Source organism: Dromaius novaehollandiae, chromosome 14, assembly GCF_036370855.1.
Source record: "Dromaius novaehollandiae isolate bDroNov1 chromosome 14, bDroNov1.hap1, whole genome shotgun sequence".
Classification (NCBI taxonomy): domain Eukaryota; kingdom Metazoa; phylum Chordata; class Aves; order Casuariiformes; family Dromaiidae; genus Dromaius; species Dromaius novaehollandiae.
Window position 1 is genome coordinate 18,891,354 of NC_088111.1, and position 14,798 is coordinate 18,906,151.

The following is a 14,798-nucleotide window of genomic DNA, read 5'->3' on the forward strand; positions in this document are numbered from 1 at the left end:
GTCAAATAAATGCTTTTGCAAAAAAAAAATCCAAGCAGGCTACGAGTGATGGGGCTTTTCTCATCTGGCAGCAGCTCAGAGCGAAAGCTGCTGGGCAAGGGCCTTCCCGGCAGGGAGACCGACGCGCTGGTGTTTTGGAGTTTGCTGTTATCCTTGAGTAGTTTGCGGGACCCGTTCATGCCCTTGGAAGTCTTTGTCAGCATTTTTATTGATCCAAGCACTTGGCCTTGTGCTGGACCCATGGCTGGAGACACGGTTATTGGCACTGATTGGAAGAACTATTTTTTTCACTGAATAAACCTTTGCTTTTGCTGAAAACGGCCATATGGAGCTCGAGGCCTTGCGCGCTCATTGGCTGGGTGACAGCTTGGCGAAGGGAGTTCACCCCTCCCCATAAATGCGGGTGCAGCTCGTCCTTCCTCGTCCAGAGAGCAAGGACGACGCCAAAGGTACGTCACGGTCCCCTTTCCCTCGTAGGCACGGAGATCTCATTTCTGCAGGGTGATTCCCCGGAGCTCGGATTATTCTCGCTGAGATGCCTCTCCAGGTGTCTCGTCCCACGACCCACGTCCTTGGCTGTAGGCGGGCTAGCATCACCTGCTCGTCCCTGTGCGTGTATACCCACACGCACGCGTGCCCTGTGCATTATCTAGGAGCCTGTGGAGGCTGCTGTGTCCTCTGGGAGGCCGGAGGACTCGTCCCGTTGCTGCGTAGTTCGTAGCATTGCCAAACCGTAGCATTGTTATGGTTTGAGCGTTACCAAAGCGAGGAGACAGGCGAGCGAGCGGGGAAAATTGGGCGCTTTTATTCAACCAGCTGCTCCACCTTGAAAAAACAGACATCTCCAGCGCTTTGAGGGCAACTGTGCCTTTGGACGGCCAGCCCGAGCCTCTGCCCCCCTCTGCCCCCGCCTGCGCACCCCGGGGAGCTCGGTGCTTGGGACGCGCGCGCTTGGGCAGTGTCCAAAGGCAACACTCTGGGAAGGATTTGGTGAAACATTCCCCCGGGGAGCTCAGCACCATGCGAAATACTTCCCCGATGCATTTTCCCGCGGGCAGAAGCGGCCGCGCTGCGTCGGGGGGCTTCCCGTGGGAATCCGGCCTGGGCGAGGAAGGTGCCGGGGATGCATCCGGGATGCTGCCGGGGCAGGGCACAGCAGCCGCAGGGTTTTGTGGGTCTCTGTCCCAATGCAGCCCCGAGATGGGGGGACAGACCCAAGGCAGGGGACTTCAGGGCCTCCCCGCCGAGATGAGAGCTGCCGGGGAGTCGCAGGGGAAGCCCATCAGGTTCCCCCGCAGTGGTGGCTGTCCCCATCGTGCAGGCACTGGGACGCGGGACAGATTCCTGTGCCGGATTCGCGTCTTTCCACACCTCAGTGACTGAAAGCCGGGGAAGGGGGAGGCCGGGCAGCCATGGGCTGTTGAAGGGCAGCTCTTTCCTGCAAGCGCTGCCGGGCACCAGGTGCTGCAGGGTTGGGACCTGCCTGCTGCTGCGGCAGCCCCACGGCGAGGCGGAGGGAAGGGGCTCCCGTGGGGGCTCGCTCCAGCGAGGGAGATGCCCCGAGAAAGCCCTGCTCGGCATCAGTCTCCTCCAATCCCTGGGCACTGGGGCTGGAAGGGGTCCCGTTGGGCCAATAGCTCCCTTTTTCCCTGGAGCACTTGTCCAAGGCTGGTCCCATCTGCCCCAAGCCAAGAGAGGTGGCTGCGGGCAGCGTGGTGGTGGGGCAGCATGCAGGTACCCCGTCCTGGGAGGCCGTGGCCGAGGGGCCGGGCAGGCAGGAAGGCTGGCACCCGTAGGACTGGGCTTTCTGATCACCCGTCTGGGGCTGGAGCCAGATGGGTGGACGAGGGTGCACCGTCTCGGATGGTATGAGTGGGCTCCTGGGGGTAGGTGGCTCCCTGGAAGATGGGCAAAAAAAGTGCACAGCAAATGGGTTATAATGTGGGAGAGCGTTCATGTGTGACCTTCAGGGAGCACTTCCATTGCAGAGCTCTGCTTGGGACCAAATCCTGCCCCAGTCACATCTCGGGGTGGCGGCGGGGTGCTCGTGGGTTCACACCTGAGCAGAGCTGGGCCCTCCACTCCAGGGTTCTCCACCGAGGAGGGAGGTCTGCGAGGCTGGGCTGACCCGGCCTCCAAGGGGTACCGCAGTACCCCAGCTCCCCAGCACGGAGGAGATGACCTTGGCCACTGCCCATGGCAGAAGCCATCATGCCTCCCTGTGCAACTAGTACGGCAAGTGGGAATCCCCCAGCCACTGTCATCATCTGTGCCAAATCCCCCGCCAGCCCCGTGGGCTAAGCCCATTCCTGCCCCTCTGCACTCAGGATGGGGGCTGCAAAGCTGGCGCTGGCGCTGCTGGCTGCAGCTCTCCTGCTGCATGTGGCTGCCACGCTGAAGATTGGTGCCTTCAACATCAAGACGTTTGGGGACAGCAAGATGTCCAACAAGACTGTTGCAGATATCATCGTTGCTGTGAGTGCTGGCAGGGAGAGGAGCAGTCCTGGCTGCTCCCTGGTCTCTGGGAAACAGCTAGCTCAGGGCACTTGGACACCAGCTTTCTGCTGGCAACTTGTCCATCCACCTATCCTTCCACCCACCCACTCATCCACCCACCCATCCAATTGCCCATCCACTGACCCAGTCATCTACCCACTTACCCATCCACCCAACTGTCCATCCATCCCTCAGTCCATCCACTCACCCACATCCATCCATCCACTCATCCACTTACGTGTTTACGTGCCCACCCGCCCATCCAGCCATGCATCCACCCACCCATTCTTGCCCTCCCCACCTACCTGCCCACTGCAGCCTTGGCCCCTGGCTGAGGGCAGGTGGTGCTGGACGCTGCCCGGGGTCCTCACTCAGAGCAGGCTGGGATTATGGGTGGGAAGCAGAGGGGTGTTAGAGAGCCCCATGCTGCCCCAGGGCCCCTGCCCTTGACAAGCCAGAAGAAACCCAGAACCTGCTGGGGAGCACCCTTCCTGCACTCTTGGGTCTCCTGCTGCTGCTGCAGCTTGGTGCAGGCACCCATGGGTGCCCCTGTAAGCAGCTCCTGGCTGCAGGTGAATGGCACTGAGCTTGTATCCCCAGATCGTGTCGGAGTACGACATCATCTTGGTGCAGGAGGTCCGGGATACTGACCTGAGCGCTGTGCAGAAGCTGATGGACCAGCTCAACAGGTGACCCTGACGGGAGCGGGTGGTGGGTGCATGGTGGGTGCCTGCAAATGTGGCCCCGTGGCAGAGCCTGGCCAATGTCCTGCTGCTCCAGGGCAGTTCCGGTTCGGATGGCCACCGTGCCTGGGGACAACTTGCCGAGTTGCTTGGCGTCCTGTGGGAGCCAGAGGAAATGGTGGGCCTTCCCTTACCTCTCCCTGTCTCGCTCCTAGCGTGTCACCGCACCCATACAGCTTCTTGGTCAGCAAGCCCCTGGGTCAGAGCACCTACAAGGAGCAGTATCTCTTCATCTACAGGTAAGGGCTGGCAGCAGGGGAGGGGTGCAGCCAGGGTCCGATGTCCCCGGCGTTGGCTGCTGTCCCCACTGGTGACTTCCAAAGGTGATCCAGGGTGGGGAGCACCTTTGGTGCCCCAGCTGCAGTGGGAGTGGTGCCGCTCTTCTCCCCCAGGTTGGGCATGGTCTCCGTGCTGGAAAGCTACTACTACGACAACAGCGGGGCTGTCTTCAGCAGGGAGCCCTTCATCGCGAAGGTTTCCTCACCCTACACACGTAAGCAGAGCCGGCACCTGGAAGTGTGCTGACACCGCTTACTGCTGCCCTGGTGCCGGAGAGTGTCTGCCGGGCTGCCGGCACCTCTGGGCGGAGCGGGAAGCAGCCGCCAAGGCTGCACGAAGTGTTTGGGAGCTGTGCTCGGCCTCGGAGCAGGCCTGGCTCCTGGACTTGGTGTGGCTTCACCCCTGCCAGCGCCGAGCGTGGCCCAGGGCCCCCTCCGTGCTGGACTGAGGGGGGCTGCCAGAGCCAAAGCTGACCTGCCACGTCAGGAGCAGATTTTGCACCCCTGGATCAGCCTGAACCCCAGCTCAGGGGCTCTGCTGGGGTCATTCACTGCTGTGGGCCCTTCTCCCACCCATGGGTACCAGGGATCCTGGATACCTGCCCAGCACAGCAGTGCCATCTCCCACCATGTGCCATCTCCCACCATGTGCCTTCTCCCATCACGTGCCATCTCCCACCACGTGCCATCTCTCCCAGCCTCCCCATGGCAGCTCCCTATGCCACGCTCCCATGCGCCCATGTCTCCTTCCACCCGCTGTCTTCTTCCCAAAGTCATGGGGACTTCAAAAAGGCAATGGCAAACAGGAAGAAAACCCCAAACACGCATCAAGGGAAGCAGGTCCCCACAGCAGAGAAATTCAGGCCTTGAAGACAGGCAGGCTGCATAAAACAAATGCCCGGTTTTTGTTTGGAAGCTTTTCCTGGCCGGCTGCTGGGCTTTGGCCCGTGGTGGCCCCCGTGGGGGTTTCTGCTCCCTCCCCAGGCCCTGGCGCAGCGCGCTGGTGGCGTGGGGCTCACAGCTGCTCTCCGGCAGAGGTGGAGGAGTTTGTGCTGGTGCCCCTGCACGCGAACCCCAACAACGCGGTGGCCGAGATCGACGCGCTCTACGACGTCTACACGGACGTCATCAGCCAGTGGGCGACTAGCGTAAGCAGCGTCGCAGCGCGGCGGGAGACCGTGGGCTCCCTTCCCGGGAGAGCGGGGCGGGCCACACGCCTCCCAGCCGGGCCGCGGCTCGCGGGGCCCCGGCACATCCCGGCACCCAGCCTCTGACGGACGCGTCCTGCGGGAGACCTCTCGCGCCGTCAGGGCTGATGCCGCCCCGGCAAAGGCACGGAGCCGGCACAGAGCTCCTGGCCAGCTCCGATGGCTCCAGTGCTGGGGCTCGGTCGCCCAGGCCGGGGAGGTCCAGGTGGGTTTCCTTCTGCCCTGCAAGATTTTGGGACAGCGATTGCTGCCCCGTAAGGTCTCTCCCTACCCCGTGGGCACCCTGCAAAGGGCTGAAGAGGATGAGGTTTCTGCCCCGGAGCAGCGTCGGCAGCAGGAAACACCTGCACGCTCCTCATCCGCTCCAGCGCCAAGTCAGCCACCCCATGGCGAGAGCCCGAGGGCCACCGCGGCCTGGGGAGCCGGCGGGTGTCCGTTCGGGGAGACTGGGAGCGAGTGGTGCCGCGGCTCGGTGGCCCTCGCCCCGGTCCGCACAGCCTCCGCGGGGGCCCCGCGACCGCCCCGGCGGACCCGACGCGGCGCTGCCCCGCAGGACGTCCTCTTCCTGGGTGACTTCAACGCCGCCTGCTCCTACGTCCCGTCATCTGCCTGGTCGGCCATCCGCCTGCGCGCCCTCGAGGCCTGCGAGTGGCTCATCCCCGACAGCGCCGACACCACGGTGACGCTCACCAACTGCGCCTACGACCGGTGAGGGCCCGCGGCGGCGCGCGGGGCTGGGTGGGGGGCGGTGCGGGGCGCTCACCCCCCCGGTGCCCCCGCAGCATCGTCGCCTGCGGCTCCGCGCTGACCAGCGCCGTCGAGCCCAGCTCCGCCGCCGTCAACAACTTCCAGGAGATTTTCCAGCTGCAGTACAAGGACGTGAGTGAGCGGCCGCCGTCCCCGGCGCAGACACGGACCGTGGGCCCACGTATTTTGGGGACTGGCCCCAACGTCGGGCTGGGAGCCGTGATGCCCGGCCGAGCGAAGCCACCCCTCTGCTTTTCCCCACATTCAGGCATTGGCTGTCAGTGACCATTTCCCAGTGGAGGTGACACTTAAAGCCCGCTGACGCCCCCCCTGCTCGGACACCGACTGGCATGGCCCTGGCACACACATGCCCCCCCGGACGCCCCCAGCGCTGCCGCCGAGCCCGGCACGTGCCCACGGTGTGCACGGTGCTGCACGCGCGGCGCCCGGGGGCCTGTGCTGCAAAAGTGAGCCCACCACCGGTGACCTGTGCAGCCGGCGGAGCTTCACACCTGCTTGAAGACCTGCTGCGAGGCGTCTCTCTGAAGGGCTGGTCCTCTGGGGTCTTGGGGCCTGGGGATGCTCTCGACTGTCATTAAAAGAATAGCTCGTTTTCAGCCCGTGCAGCTTCGGAGGGAGATTCGGGCTCTGACTTGCTCAGGCTCGGTCTGCAAGGGAACAAGGCTGAAGTGCTAAACGCAGCCCAGAGCTTGTGGTTTTAAGCTGCGTTCCCTGTTTCGGGGGCTCCTGGTTAAACGCGGTGCTGCCGCAGGGAAAGCCAGGCCTCCTCGTCGAGGCGCCGCGGCGGGGAGCGGTGCGGGGGGTTGCACGTGTTTTAGATGGAGGCGAGGCGGCGGGGAGGGTGGAGGGGCAGCCGCGGCCACGGCCTCTCCGCGCAGCCAGCCGGAGGGACGAGCGGCCGTGGCATCGCTCGCGCCCTGCAGACCTGGCTCCAGGGTCTCCCCGCCGCTGAGGGCACCGGCCACACTGCATTTCGGGGCGACATCCCAAGGGCAGGAGGACATTTTCCGAAGGAAAGCCCCTTGCGGGCGCTGCGCTTCCGCTGGTGGGTGCTCGGTGGCCGCGTGCTGCCCCGGCCGGAGCGTCCGCCAGCCCCTGCGCCCTGGTGATGGGCACAGCCCAGGGAGGCCGCGGGCTGCTATGGGTGTCCCAGCCCTTCCCTGCCCTTCAGCCCATCCCCTCCCGTCCTGCCTGCCCGGAATGAGCTGCATCCCCGGCACCTTCAGCATCACGAGGGAGCAGGGCAACGGGATGCTCCGGAGGGAAAGGAGACGTGCCGACACCCCAGAGCCACCCGCCTCCGCCCCGGCTGGGCAGCACCCAGCAAGCCGGACAACGTGGCTGCCCTGGTGGGGTGGCCCGGCCAGTGGGGAGGGATGCTCGGCCGAAGGAAGGTCCAGGGTGGCTCCAGCACAGCTCAGCCTTGGAGGGTGCACACGGCTCCTTCCCCACCTCCCCGAGCCGCCGGGGCCGGCATCCCTGCGGGAGCCTGGCAGCTCCGGGGCGTTTGCCGGGGAGGGGCAGATGATGCACGCAGCGACGCAGCGGCGGTGGTGGGATGGGGGCCGTGAGTCAGCTGCCGGCACAGCGGCACGGGGCCTCCCGCCCGGCTCGGGAGCGTGGGGTGCCTCCTGGCCAGGCTGGGTGCCCCCCAGCACGGCGGCCGCCGCACCCCGCGGTTGGAGGCTTGTTGCAATGCGTGTCTGGCGGGTGACCGGGGATGTCGCAACGAGAAGATGAGAAGTGGAGAGACCCTGGGGCCACGCACAAGCTCCACCGAAACCGTGCGAGTCACCCCGGGCCTCGGGGTGCTGCGCAGAGGCGCCGGGTGCCGTTCCCCGGGCTGGGGCTGCCCTGGGCGCCTGGTGGGCAGGGTGCCGCAAGCTCCGGTGCCGAGGGCAAGGCCCATCCGCATGGCCCCTGGGTTTTTGGGCCCCACCAGGACGCGCTGCACCAGTGAGCCCCGGGGTGGCTGCGCCTGCACCGCGGCGAGGCCAGGCGAGCTGACGCAGGGGCCATCTCCCCCTCTGTCCTGGCACCATGGGCACCAGCTCCAGAGGAAAGGGCAATGGGGGAATGAAGAGGAAACGCCTTTCCCAAGCGGAATTGGACCATGAGCTGCCCAGCAGGGACTGTGGAAACCAGGAGTTTAGCAATCCTCCAAGAATGTGCAAATGCGTCTGAGGATACCTGGAGTCATCCCATGACGGGCCGCGAGGATGCTCAGCCCGGCTACGTGTGCGTGAACCCGACAAGCCCCGGCAAGAGCAGCCATCACCCTGGCCCCGGGGCCACATCTAGCTGGGCACCTCCTGCGCTCGGCTGCGACGGGGCCCTGGCCCCTGGTTGGGACTGTGGGGGCCGGATCCTGTGCGGGGTGAAACGCCATCCCGCTGCACTGCTCACGCTGAGCACCGCCAGGGCGGCAGCTGAGGCGGTTGTGGAAGCCCATCAGGGTGGTTTTGGGCCGCTGCTAGAGCTACTTCATGGGTCTGCAGCCGGCTCGTTGCGTGGGGGCTCGCTGGGCCACCGCGGGCTCAGCCTGCTTGACCCCGACGACGTGTCATTTCCTTCTGTCCTAGTTTCCCTTCTAATGACCCCATCTACTGAGAAACTCGTAAAGGGCTGAATCACCGTTGTTAAGGCCATTAGCTTTTGCTGCCTGGCTGGCATCACGTGCCTTGGTGCGGGCACTGGGCAGCCGTGCCCAGGCTCCGTCCACATGGCCGGCAGCCGCTGTGGCCGCGGGTTCAGCCCCGTGGCACGCGGGATGAACCTGGCACACGTCCCAAGGAGCCAACGTACGGAGCCCCGTGCGGAGCGGGCTGCGAGGTCTGCTCGACCCGGTCGAACGCCTTTGGCGGGGATGGCCAGCTGCGGTGCGACGCGGGCGCCTGCCGTGCGGGTGGCTGTGCTCCCCGTGGGGGGTGCAGCATCAAAATCCCTCTGCCCCCACCCTGGGAGGTGCTTGGGGGCTCTGGCTCTTGCATGCGGTGGCTGCTTTTTGCTGTGCTCCCTTTTCCATTCCTTCCACCCCAGCTGGGAGAACATCTCCAGCTGCAGCAACCCCGAGACCCATGTGCTCCTCCAGCACAGCCGCAGCCTCCCGCTTGGCCGCACTGCCGCAGCTGACCATCCAACTCCGCGCCGGCTGGCCTGTCCTCACGCTGGGGAACAGCACGTGACACCAGCGCTCTCCTTGTGTCCCTGACGGCCCCGTGCCGGAGGCCAGTTCTCCCAGCCTGCCTCATGCTCACTGCTTTGCTCTCGCTCCCGGCTTGCCCTGGCCTCGCGGCTCCTCTGGGATGTCCCCGGGATGCACACGGCAGGTTTCCTCCCCGCCTGGCAGTCGTTACAGCTCATGTTCGGGGTGGTTACACTGGCCCCACCCTGCCAAGGTGTAGGTGGTGGTTTCCCAACATAGGAAGGCACCCAAATGCTGCGTCAAAACATCCACGGGGCGTCCAGCTCATCCTGCTTCGCTGACACCTCGGCTGGAATAAAACAGCTGGAGCGGACGCCGGGAGGGCAGAACTGCTCCTCGCTCCGCGCCAGCCTGCTCGCTCCACACCTCGGCACGGTAAGGACCGGGCTGGAAGCCTGTGAGGAGTTTTTGGTTTGGGCGTTGGGTTCCCGGCAGGGCGTTTCACAGCTGCATTGAGACCGATGCATGGCTGAGATCGGGGTTGTCTCCATGGCGCAGATGGTCACCGCTGGGAAAGCAGACCAGTGCTCATGGTTTGGCCGAGACACTGGAGGAATTAGGCTTAGCTGGTGCCTTCCTAAATTCCTCAGCCTGACTGTTGAGGGGTGCAAACCCAGCATGGAAACCCCAGCAGGCACCTAGCTTCGGGAAGCAGCAAGTGCAGAGGTGGGTCAGGAGAGGACAAGTTAAGGCTGCAAAATTACGCGGGGGTGAAGGCGCTGAAGACTGGGATTTGCATTGGACAGAGACGGCCCTGGGGGATGAGAGCTAGGAGAGGAGTGAACCCGAGGCCCTGGAGATCTCTGGCCTCGTCCCCAGCAGGACACGGCATGGCTGGGAGAGGGTGTCCCCCTTGGCCACCCAAGCTGGGAGAGCCCTGAGTGAGCGGCTCAGGAGGAGGAGGAGGAGGAGGGTTAATCCTCCAGCGCGGCCTCACCTCCAGCCACGCTCCATCGTGGTGGCGGGAGCTGAGCCAGCCCCAGCTTCTTTCCCTCTGGGACTAGGGACCCGGCAAACAGCCTGGGCCAGCTCCACAGGCTTCACCGGTGTGACACGGCCGGGCTCGGATCTCCACACCACGAGTGTGCTTTATCGAGTATTGCCTGGTGCTTAAAGCGGTGCCAGGGAATCAGGGCTCCTGGGGTCTCTCACAGCTTGGCAGCTGATTTATTGCATGGCCCCGGACAGGTCCCCTCCCTTCTTCTTCGATGATGGGGCCCTGCAAACCTGGTGCACCTAATCCCGGCGATGGCACGGGCAGTGAGCGCCTTGAGGGGACAGGACCTGGGGACAGTGCTGGGGGCTGCCGGTTCCTGTGTGCCCTAAGTTTTTGCTCTATCCCCAAGTTGGAAGCGGTTTCCCAAGCCCTGCTCAACCTCCCAGGCTGAGACGTGGGAATGCAGCTCCTACCCCCACGTCCCCGCGGCTCGGGGTCCCTCCCGGGCAGGACGGGCACGGTGCCGCTGGCGCTGTCCCTGCTGGCCGTGGCCCTCCTGCCGCACGCGGCTGCCACGCTGCGGATCGGCGCCTTCAACGTCCAGGCGTTCGGTGACAGCAAGATGTCCGACCAGAGCGTTGCAGACATCGTCGTTGACGTGAGTATGCCCCGCGCCGGGTCCACGTTGCCGATGGGGACGGGCTGCACACGCTGGGGCAGACGGGAAATGCTCGGAGACACGCAGGGATGAGACTGTGGGCCGGGACGGTGTCCCTGTACTGGAGATGCCCTGGGGGACACAAGCAAGGTCCTGGGGCAGGGCCACCCCACGGTCCCTCCATGGGGGCATTTGTTCCCATCACTGAAAGACGCGCAGGGATGAGACCAGCGGGTGCTGGACCAGGTGCTGGCACTGGGGTCTCCAGCCAGGAGTGGGTGGCCCCATCCCGGGTGCCCCCCCAGCACCCGCGGTGGCCCCAAGCCAGCCCCGGGCTGCTCCTCACCGTGGCCGCGGTTCCCGTCCCCGCAGATCCTCAGCCGCTACGACATTGCCCTGGTGCAGGAGGTGCGGGACTCGGACCTCAGCGCCGTCACCGAGCTCATGGACCAGCTGAACAGGTACGAGCGGGACCGGGGCTCTGCGACGTGGCCTGGGAGGGTGGTGGCCCTGTCCCTTGGTGTCCCTTGGCTGGTGGCTGGAGGTCAGGATCATGCCCCGGCCAGGGTACCAGTGCTGTAGGGGCGGCGTGAGCTGCGCCCGTGGAGGAGCAGTGAGAAAGCTTCAGCTCAGAGCAAACAAGTCAACTGTCACAAGCGACCCAGACACCACGTGGCTTTGCATTTCCGAGTTAGGGAGGAAACAAAGCTGCTTGAGCAATAAAAGCCAAAAAGTGCGGTGTTTTTTTCCAAAAAGGGAAATAAGAGGAAAACACTGAAACTAGGTAAAAGAGATGAAAAGGAGCAGCCTAAATGCCTGCAGGTAGCCAGGAGCTGAAGCGTTAGGGCGGAGGCAGGCGCTGGCTACCAAAAAAGCCACTGTGAGCAGCCCCGGGCAGAAGGGGGGGGTTAGCAGCACAGCACCTTCCCAAAGGTGAAGTCGCGTCTAAATACAGAAAACTGAAAAGGACCAAAACTCTGGCAAGCTAAATCTTAAAAACGCCACAAGACAGGCCAGAGCAGAGGCTGGGGATCGATACGAAACCCTTCCCGGAGCACGGTGGGAGCAGGCGACTCACCAGCATCCCCGTGGCCGGGCGGCGGGGCTCGCTGGCGGGGGCCTTGGCCCCGAGCTCCTCGGTGGTTTGACCCGTTGGCGGATGAGATTTTAAAATGAGCCAACAGCACGAGCAGCCCCGACCGCCGGGGCCCGAGGGATGCGCTGAGGCCAGGCTCGTCCCCGGGAATCGCAGGGGAGAGATGCGGCTCCGGTTTTGGGGTGCGCATCGGGAGGTCTGGCCTGTGCCCCGGGCAAACCGGTGCGAGCGAGGGTTTGGATTAAGCCGCGTTTGCAGAGCCGCTGGCGGGTGGTGACGGCCGGGCTGGGGGCGGGCAGCTGGCAGCCCTGGCAGCTCTCTCTCGGCTCGGAGAGGAGCGGGGGAACCAGCCGAACGGGAAAAGGCGCAGGGAAGGGCAAGGAGGTGATTACAGGTGGGGACGGGCTCCCAGCGGGAAGCGGATCAGCTCTTCAGGCTGGAAAGAGGGAGGTGAGGGGTGCGATGGGGCTGTATGAACCCTTCACTGGCCTGGCCCGGTGGCACAGGGGCCTCACGGTCACCCATGGGTGGCAGCTTGAAAACCCAGCAAGCCCGCCCTGGCCAGCCCCAAACTGGCCAGCAGGACACACGGACACGGCTCTGCCCCGGGGTGCGGGTCCCCGCAGGGCGCCGGGGCTGCTCCGAGCTCTGCACGGGGTCAGAGAGTGACCGCAGCCACCAAATTGCTCCACCGGTGGAGGTGACCCAGTTTTGGGTGACAGCACGCCTGGGGCAGAGGTCACCGCTGTCTTGTTTAAAGGTGTCAAGTGTTTCTGAGCTGCCACCATGGCATGGCACGGCGGGGACAGCAGGGTGGCTTGGAGCCACTGCAGCCCGTGTCACCTCGCGGGCAGGCTACAGCGGGCTGGGGACCGGCGGCAGTGGGACCGGCCGGTGCCACCCCGCAGCCATGGTGGCCAGGGGAGCGTGGGACCGGCCACCCCAGGAGCGGGCAGGCAGCGCCGCGCCAGCCAGGTCACGGTCCTGCCATCGCGTCTCGTCCCCGCAGTGTGTCCATGTCCCCATATGCCTATGAGATCAGCAGGCCCCTGGGACGGGAGAACTACAAGGAGATGTACCTCTTCATCTACAGGTAACGGGGCCGGCCCCACGGCGGGGCCACCCCAGGGGGGGAGGGCTGGGGGGCCTGGATATGGGTGCCAGTACGGCCCTGCATCGCCTGCTGGGGCTCAGGGTGCCAAAGCCACCGTGGCAGGATGGACCACAGCAGAGCTGAGCACCCCGAGGGCAATGCTCGCGGGCCACACGGAGCCCCAGCGTCACTGTCCCCTTGGTCCCCCAGGACGGAGGTTGTGTCTGTGGTGGACACCTACCAGTACGAGGACCCCCAGGACGTCTTCAGCCGGGAACCGTTCATCCTGAGGGTGTCATCGCCCCACACGAGTGAGCGTGGGGGAGAGCCAGGGCCGATCCCCTCAGTGGGGCCACCTGGCCGGGTCGGACGGGCACGGGTGGCCCTGGAGAGATGGCATGGTGGGTGACGGGGGCCGTGGCCGCGCCAGCTCACAGCTCTCTCCCCGGCAGAGGCAGAGGAGTTCGTGCTGGTGCCGCTGCACTCGGCGCCGCACGCCGCCGCAGCCGAGATCGACGCGCTCTACGACGTCTACCTGGCCATCGTCAGCAAGTGGGACACCGATGTGAGCAGGGCAGGGGCTGAAGGACAGACACAGACACCCTTCTGAGGTCCCTTTGGACCCAGACCAAGTCTCCGGCCATGAGCAGCACCTGTGCCAGCTTGGGGCTGGTCTGAACCGGGCTCTGACCCCCGTGGTGGTGGCACATCTCCGGCTCACCGCTGCGTTTCAGTGCTACATCTCTCTCCAGGGCAAAGCCCGGGCTCAGAGATGGGGGGATGGATGGCTCATATTGGGGTGCAGAGAGCAGCCCAACACCACCGGTGCCCACCCTCCGCTGTGCCCTTTCCGCAGAACATCATGTTCCTGGGGGACTTCAACGCTGACTGCTCGTACGTCAGGCCAGACGACTGGTCCTCCATCCGCCTGCGCACCAGCGACGTCTTCAAGTGGCTGCTCCCCGACAGCGCCGACACGACCGTGGGGAAGTCGAACTGTGCCTATGACAGGTGACCACCAAGACGGCGTCGCATCCCCCTTCCCCACCTGCATGGTCCGCCGCCCTGGGGCCCCCCATCCGCATGGGGACGTGGGGCAGAGCCCTCGGCCTGCAGCTCTGGTGATGCCTCTCCCGGGGCGATGGGGGAGGCACGGAGCAGAGGCAAGAGCGGGACCCACTGAGCTTTGCTTCCTTCCAGGATCGTGGTATGCGGCGCCAAGCTGAAGAGAAGCATCGCGCCCAACTCAGCCACCGTTTACAATTTCCAGCACGCTTTCCAGCTGGAGCAGGAGGAGGTGAGCCGGGCTGATAAACAGAGGCTCAAGCAGGTAGCAAAGCTGAGCTGGCCCTGGGCAGCCCCAGGTACAGCCAAGACGTCCAGACCGTGCTGGTTGCCAGCGTTTGTTAAAGGTTAGACAGGGCCCCAGGCTGCAGCCAGGTAGCAGCTGCAGTTCAGTAGCAACTCGGAAGTTCAAGCTGCTGCAGCACCAAGCTGGGCTGCCTGACGCAGGGCGTCCTGCCTCCCTCCGCGGCACGTCTGCCTCTGCGCAGTGCCAAGCTCCCAAGAAGTCACCAGGGATGTGCGCAGCCCCTTGCATAAGGCACCCTCCTCTCCCGAGACGTGGCACCCAGCCCCTGACCGGCTAACTTGGAGCTCTGGGTGCTGAAGGACCCATGGGTGGGAAAAAGAGGGGTGATTTTGGGATATTGCCTGTCACTGCAGGGAGACTCTGCATGTGGGCCAAGAGACTTGGGACAGGGCCTTCTTGTGGCCTTTCACAGGTGGGAGCAGGCGTGTTGGGGGTAGGACTCCATGGCTTACGGCAATCGAAGCAGAAAGCAGTTGTTTTCCAAAGCAGCTTAGCACAGAGCTCCTGAGACAGCCCGGGTCTCGGAGGGCGCGCACCAAGCTGCCAGTGCCCGTGCACAGGGCAGAGCATGTCTAGGCATCTCTCTGTGAGAAGAGCCGAAACTGGAGCCTTGTGTGTTGACCTTCCTGGGGCTGGGGACATCACATTCCCCCTCAGGCAGGCAGAAGGGTCTTGCATGGAAGGCACCACCACCCTGCCCACCTCATCAGTACCGTGAGGGGCTCAGGGCTTGCCGAACCCTCACGTCACACCTCCCCACCTCTCGCCCTCCTATAGGCCCTGACAGTCAGTGACCATTTCCCGGTTGAAGTGAAGCTGGTGGCCTGAGCTCCTCCAGCTGCTGCAGACCACGACCCAGCTCCAGCTCCCAGGACCGGTTGCCATGAAGGGGCTAACCGCAGCCCTGTCCACAAGTCCTGCACGCGGGCTGCCCCTAGGCTGGC

At 64.8% G+C, this 14,798-nt stretch overlaps 2 protein-coding genes across 2 annotated transcripts; both read left to right on the forward strand.

The window, feature by feature from the left end:
- Nucleotides 1-2,301: 2,301 nt before the first annotated feature.
- LOC112987734 (deoxyribonuclease-1-like) lies at nucleotides 2,302-6,089 on the forward strand. Its single transcript, XM_026107761.2, has 8 exons — nucleotides 2,302-2,475; nucleotides 3,097-3,185; nucleotides 3,395-3,478; nucleotides 3,632-3,732; nucleotides 4,553-4,665; nucleotides 5,279-5,433; nucleotides 5,508-5,604; nucleotides 5,741-6,089. The coding sequence occupies exons 1-8, from the start codon at nucleotides 2,329-2,331 to the stop codon at nucleotides 5,792-5,794; spliced, it is 840 nt and encodes a 279-aa protein (XP_025963546.2). The 5' UTR covers nucleotides 2,302-2,328; the 3' UTR covers nucleotides 5,795-6,089.
- A 4,006-nt stretch (nucleotides 6,090-10,095) lies between these two features.
- LOC112987739 (deoxyribonuclease-1-like 2) lies at nucleotides 10,096-14,682 on the forward strand. The gene is made up of 8 exons (XM_026107767.2): nucleotides 10,096-10,293; nucleotides 10,666-10,754; nucleotides 12,399-12,482; nucleotides 12,693-12,793; nucleotides 12,935-13,047; nucleotides 13,339-13,493; nucleotides 13,683-13,779; nucleotides 14,632-14,682. Exons 1-8 carry the CDS (start codon nucleotides 10,096-10,098, stop codon nucleotides 14,680-14,682), a joined length of 888 nt encoding a protein of 295 aa, XP_025963552.2.
- Nucleotides 14,683-14,798: the final 116 nt, after the last annotated feature.

Excerpts from the sequence above, each read along its gene's own strand:
- LOC112987739 (XM_026107767.2), top strand. The coding sequence starts at position 10,096 with ATGCAGCTCCTACCCCCACGTCCCCGCGGCTCGGGGTCCCTCCCGGGC. Across the intron at positions 12,794-12,934 it reads GGTGTCATCGCCCCACACGA|AGGCAGAGGAGTTCGTGCTG; the intron begins GTGAGCGTGGGG and ends TCTCCCCGGCAG. Across the intron at positions 13,494-13,682 it reads TCGAACTGTGCCTATGACAG|GATCGTGGTATGCGGCGCCA; the intron begins GTGACCACCAAG and ends GCTTCCTTCCAG.
- LOC112987734 (XM_026107761.2), top strand. The coding sequence starts at position 2,329 with ATGGGGGCTGCAAAGCTGGCGCTGGCGCTGCTGGCTGCAGCTCTCCTG. Across the intron at positions 2,476-3,096 it reads TTGCAGATATCATCGTTGCT|ATCGTGTCGGAGTACGACAT; the intron begins GTGAGTGCTGGC and ends TTGTATCCCCAG. Across the intron at positions 5,434-5,507 it reads ACCAACTGCGCCTACGACCG|CATCGTCGCCTGCGGCTCCG; the intron begins GTGAGGGCCCGC and ends GTGCCCCCGCAG.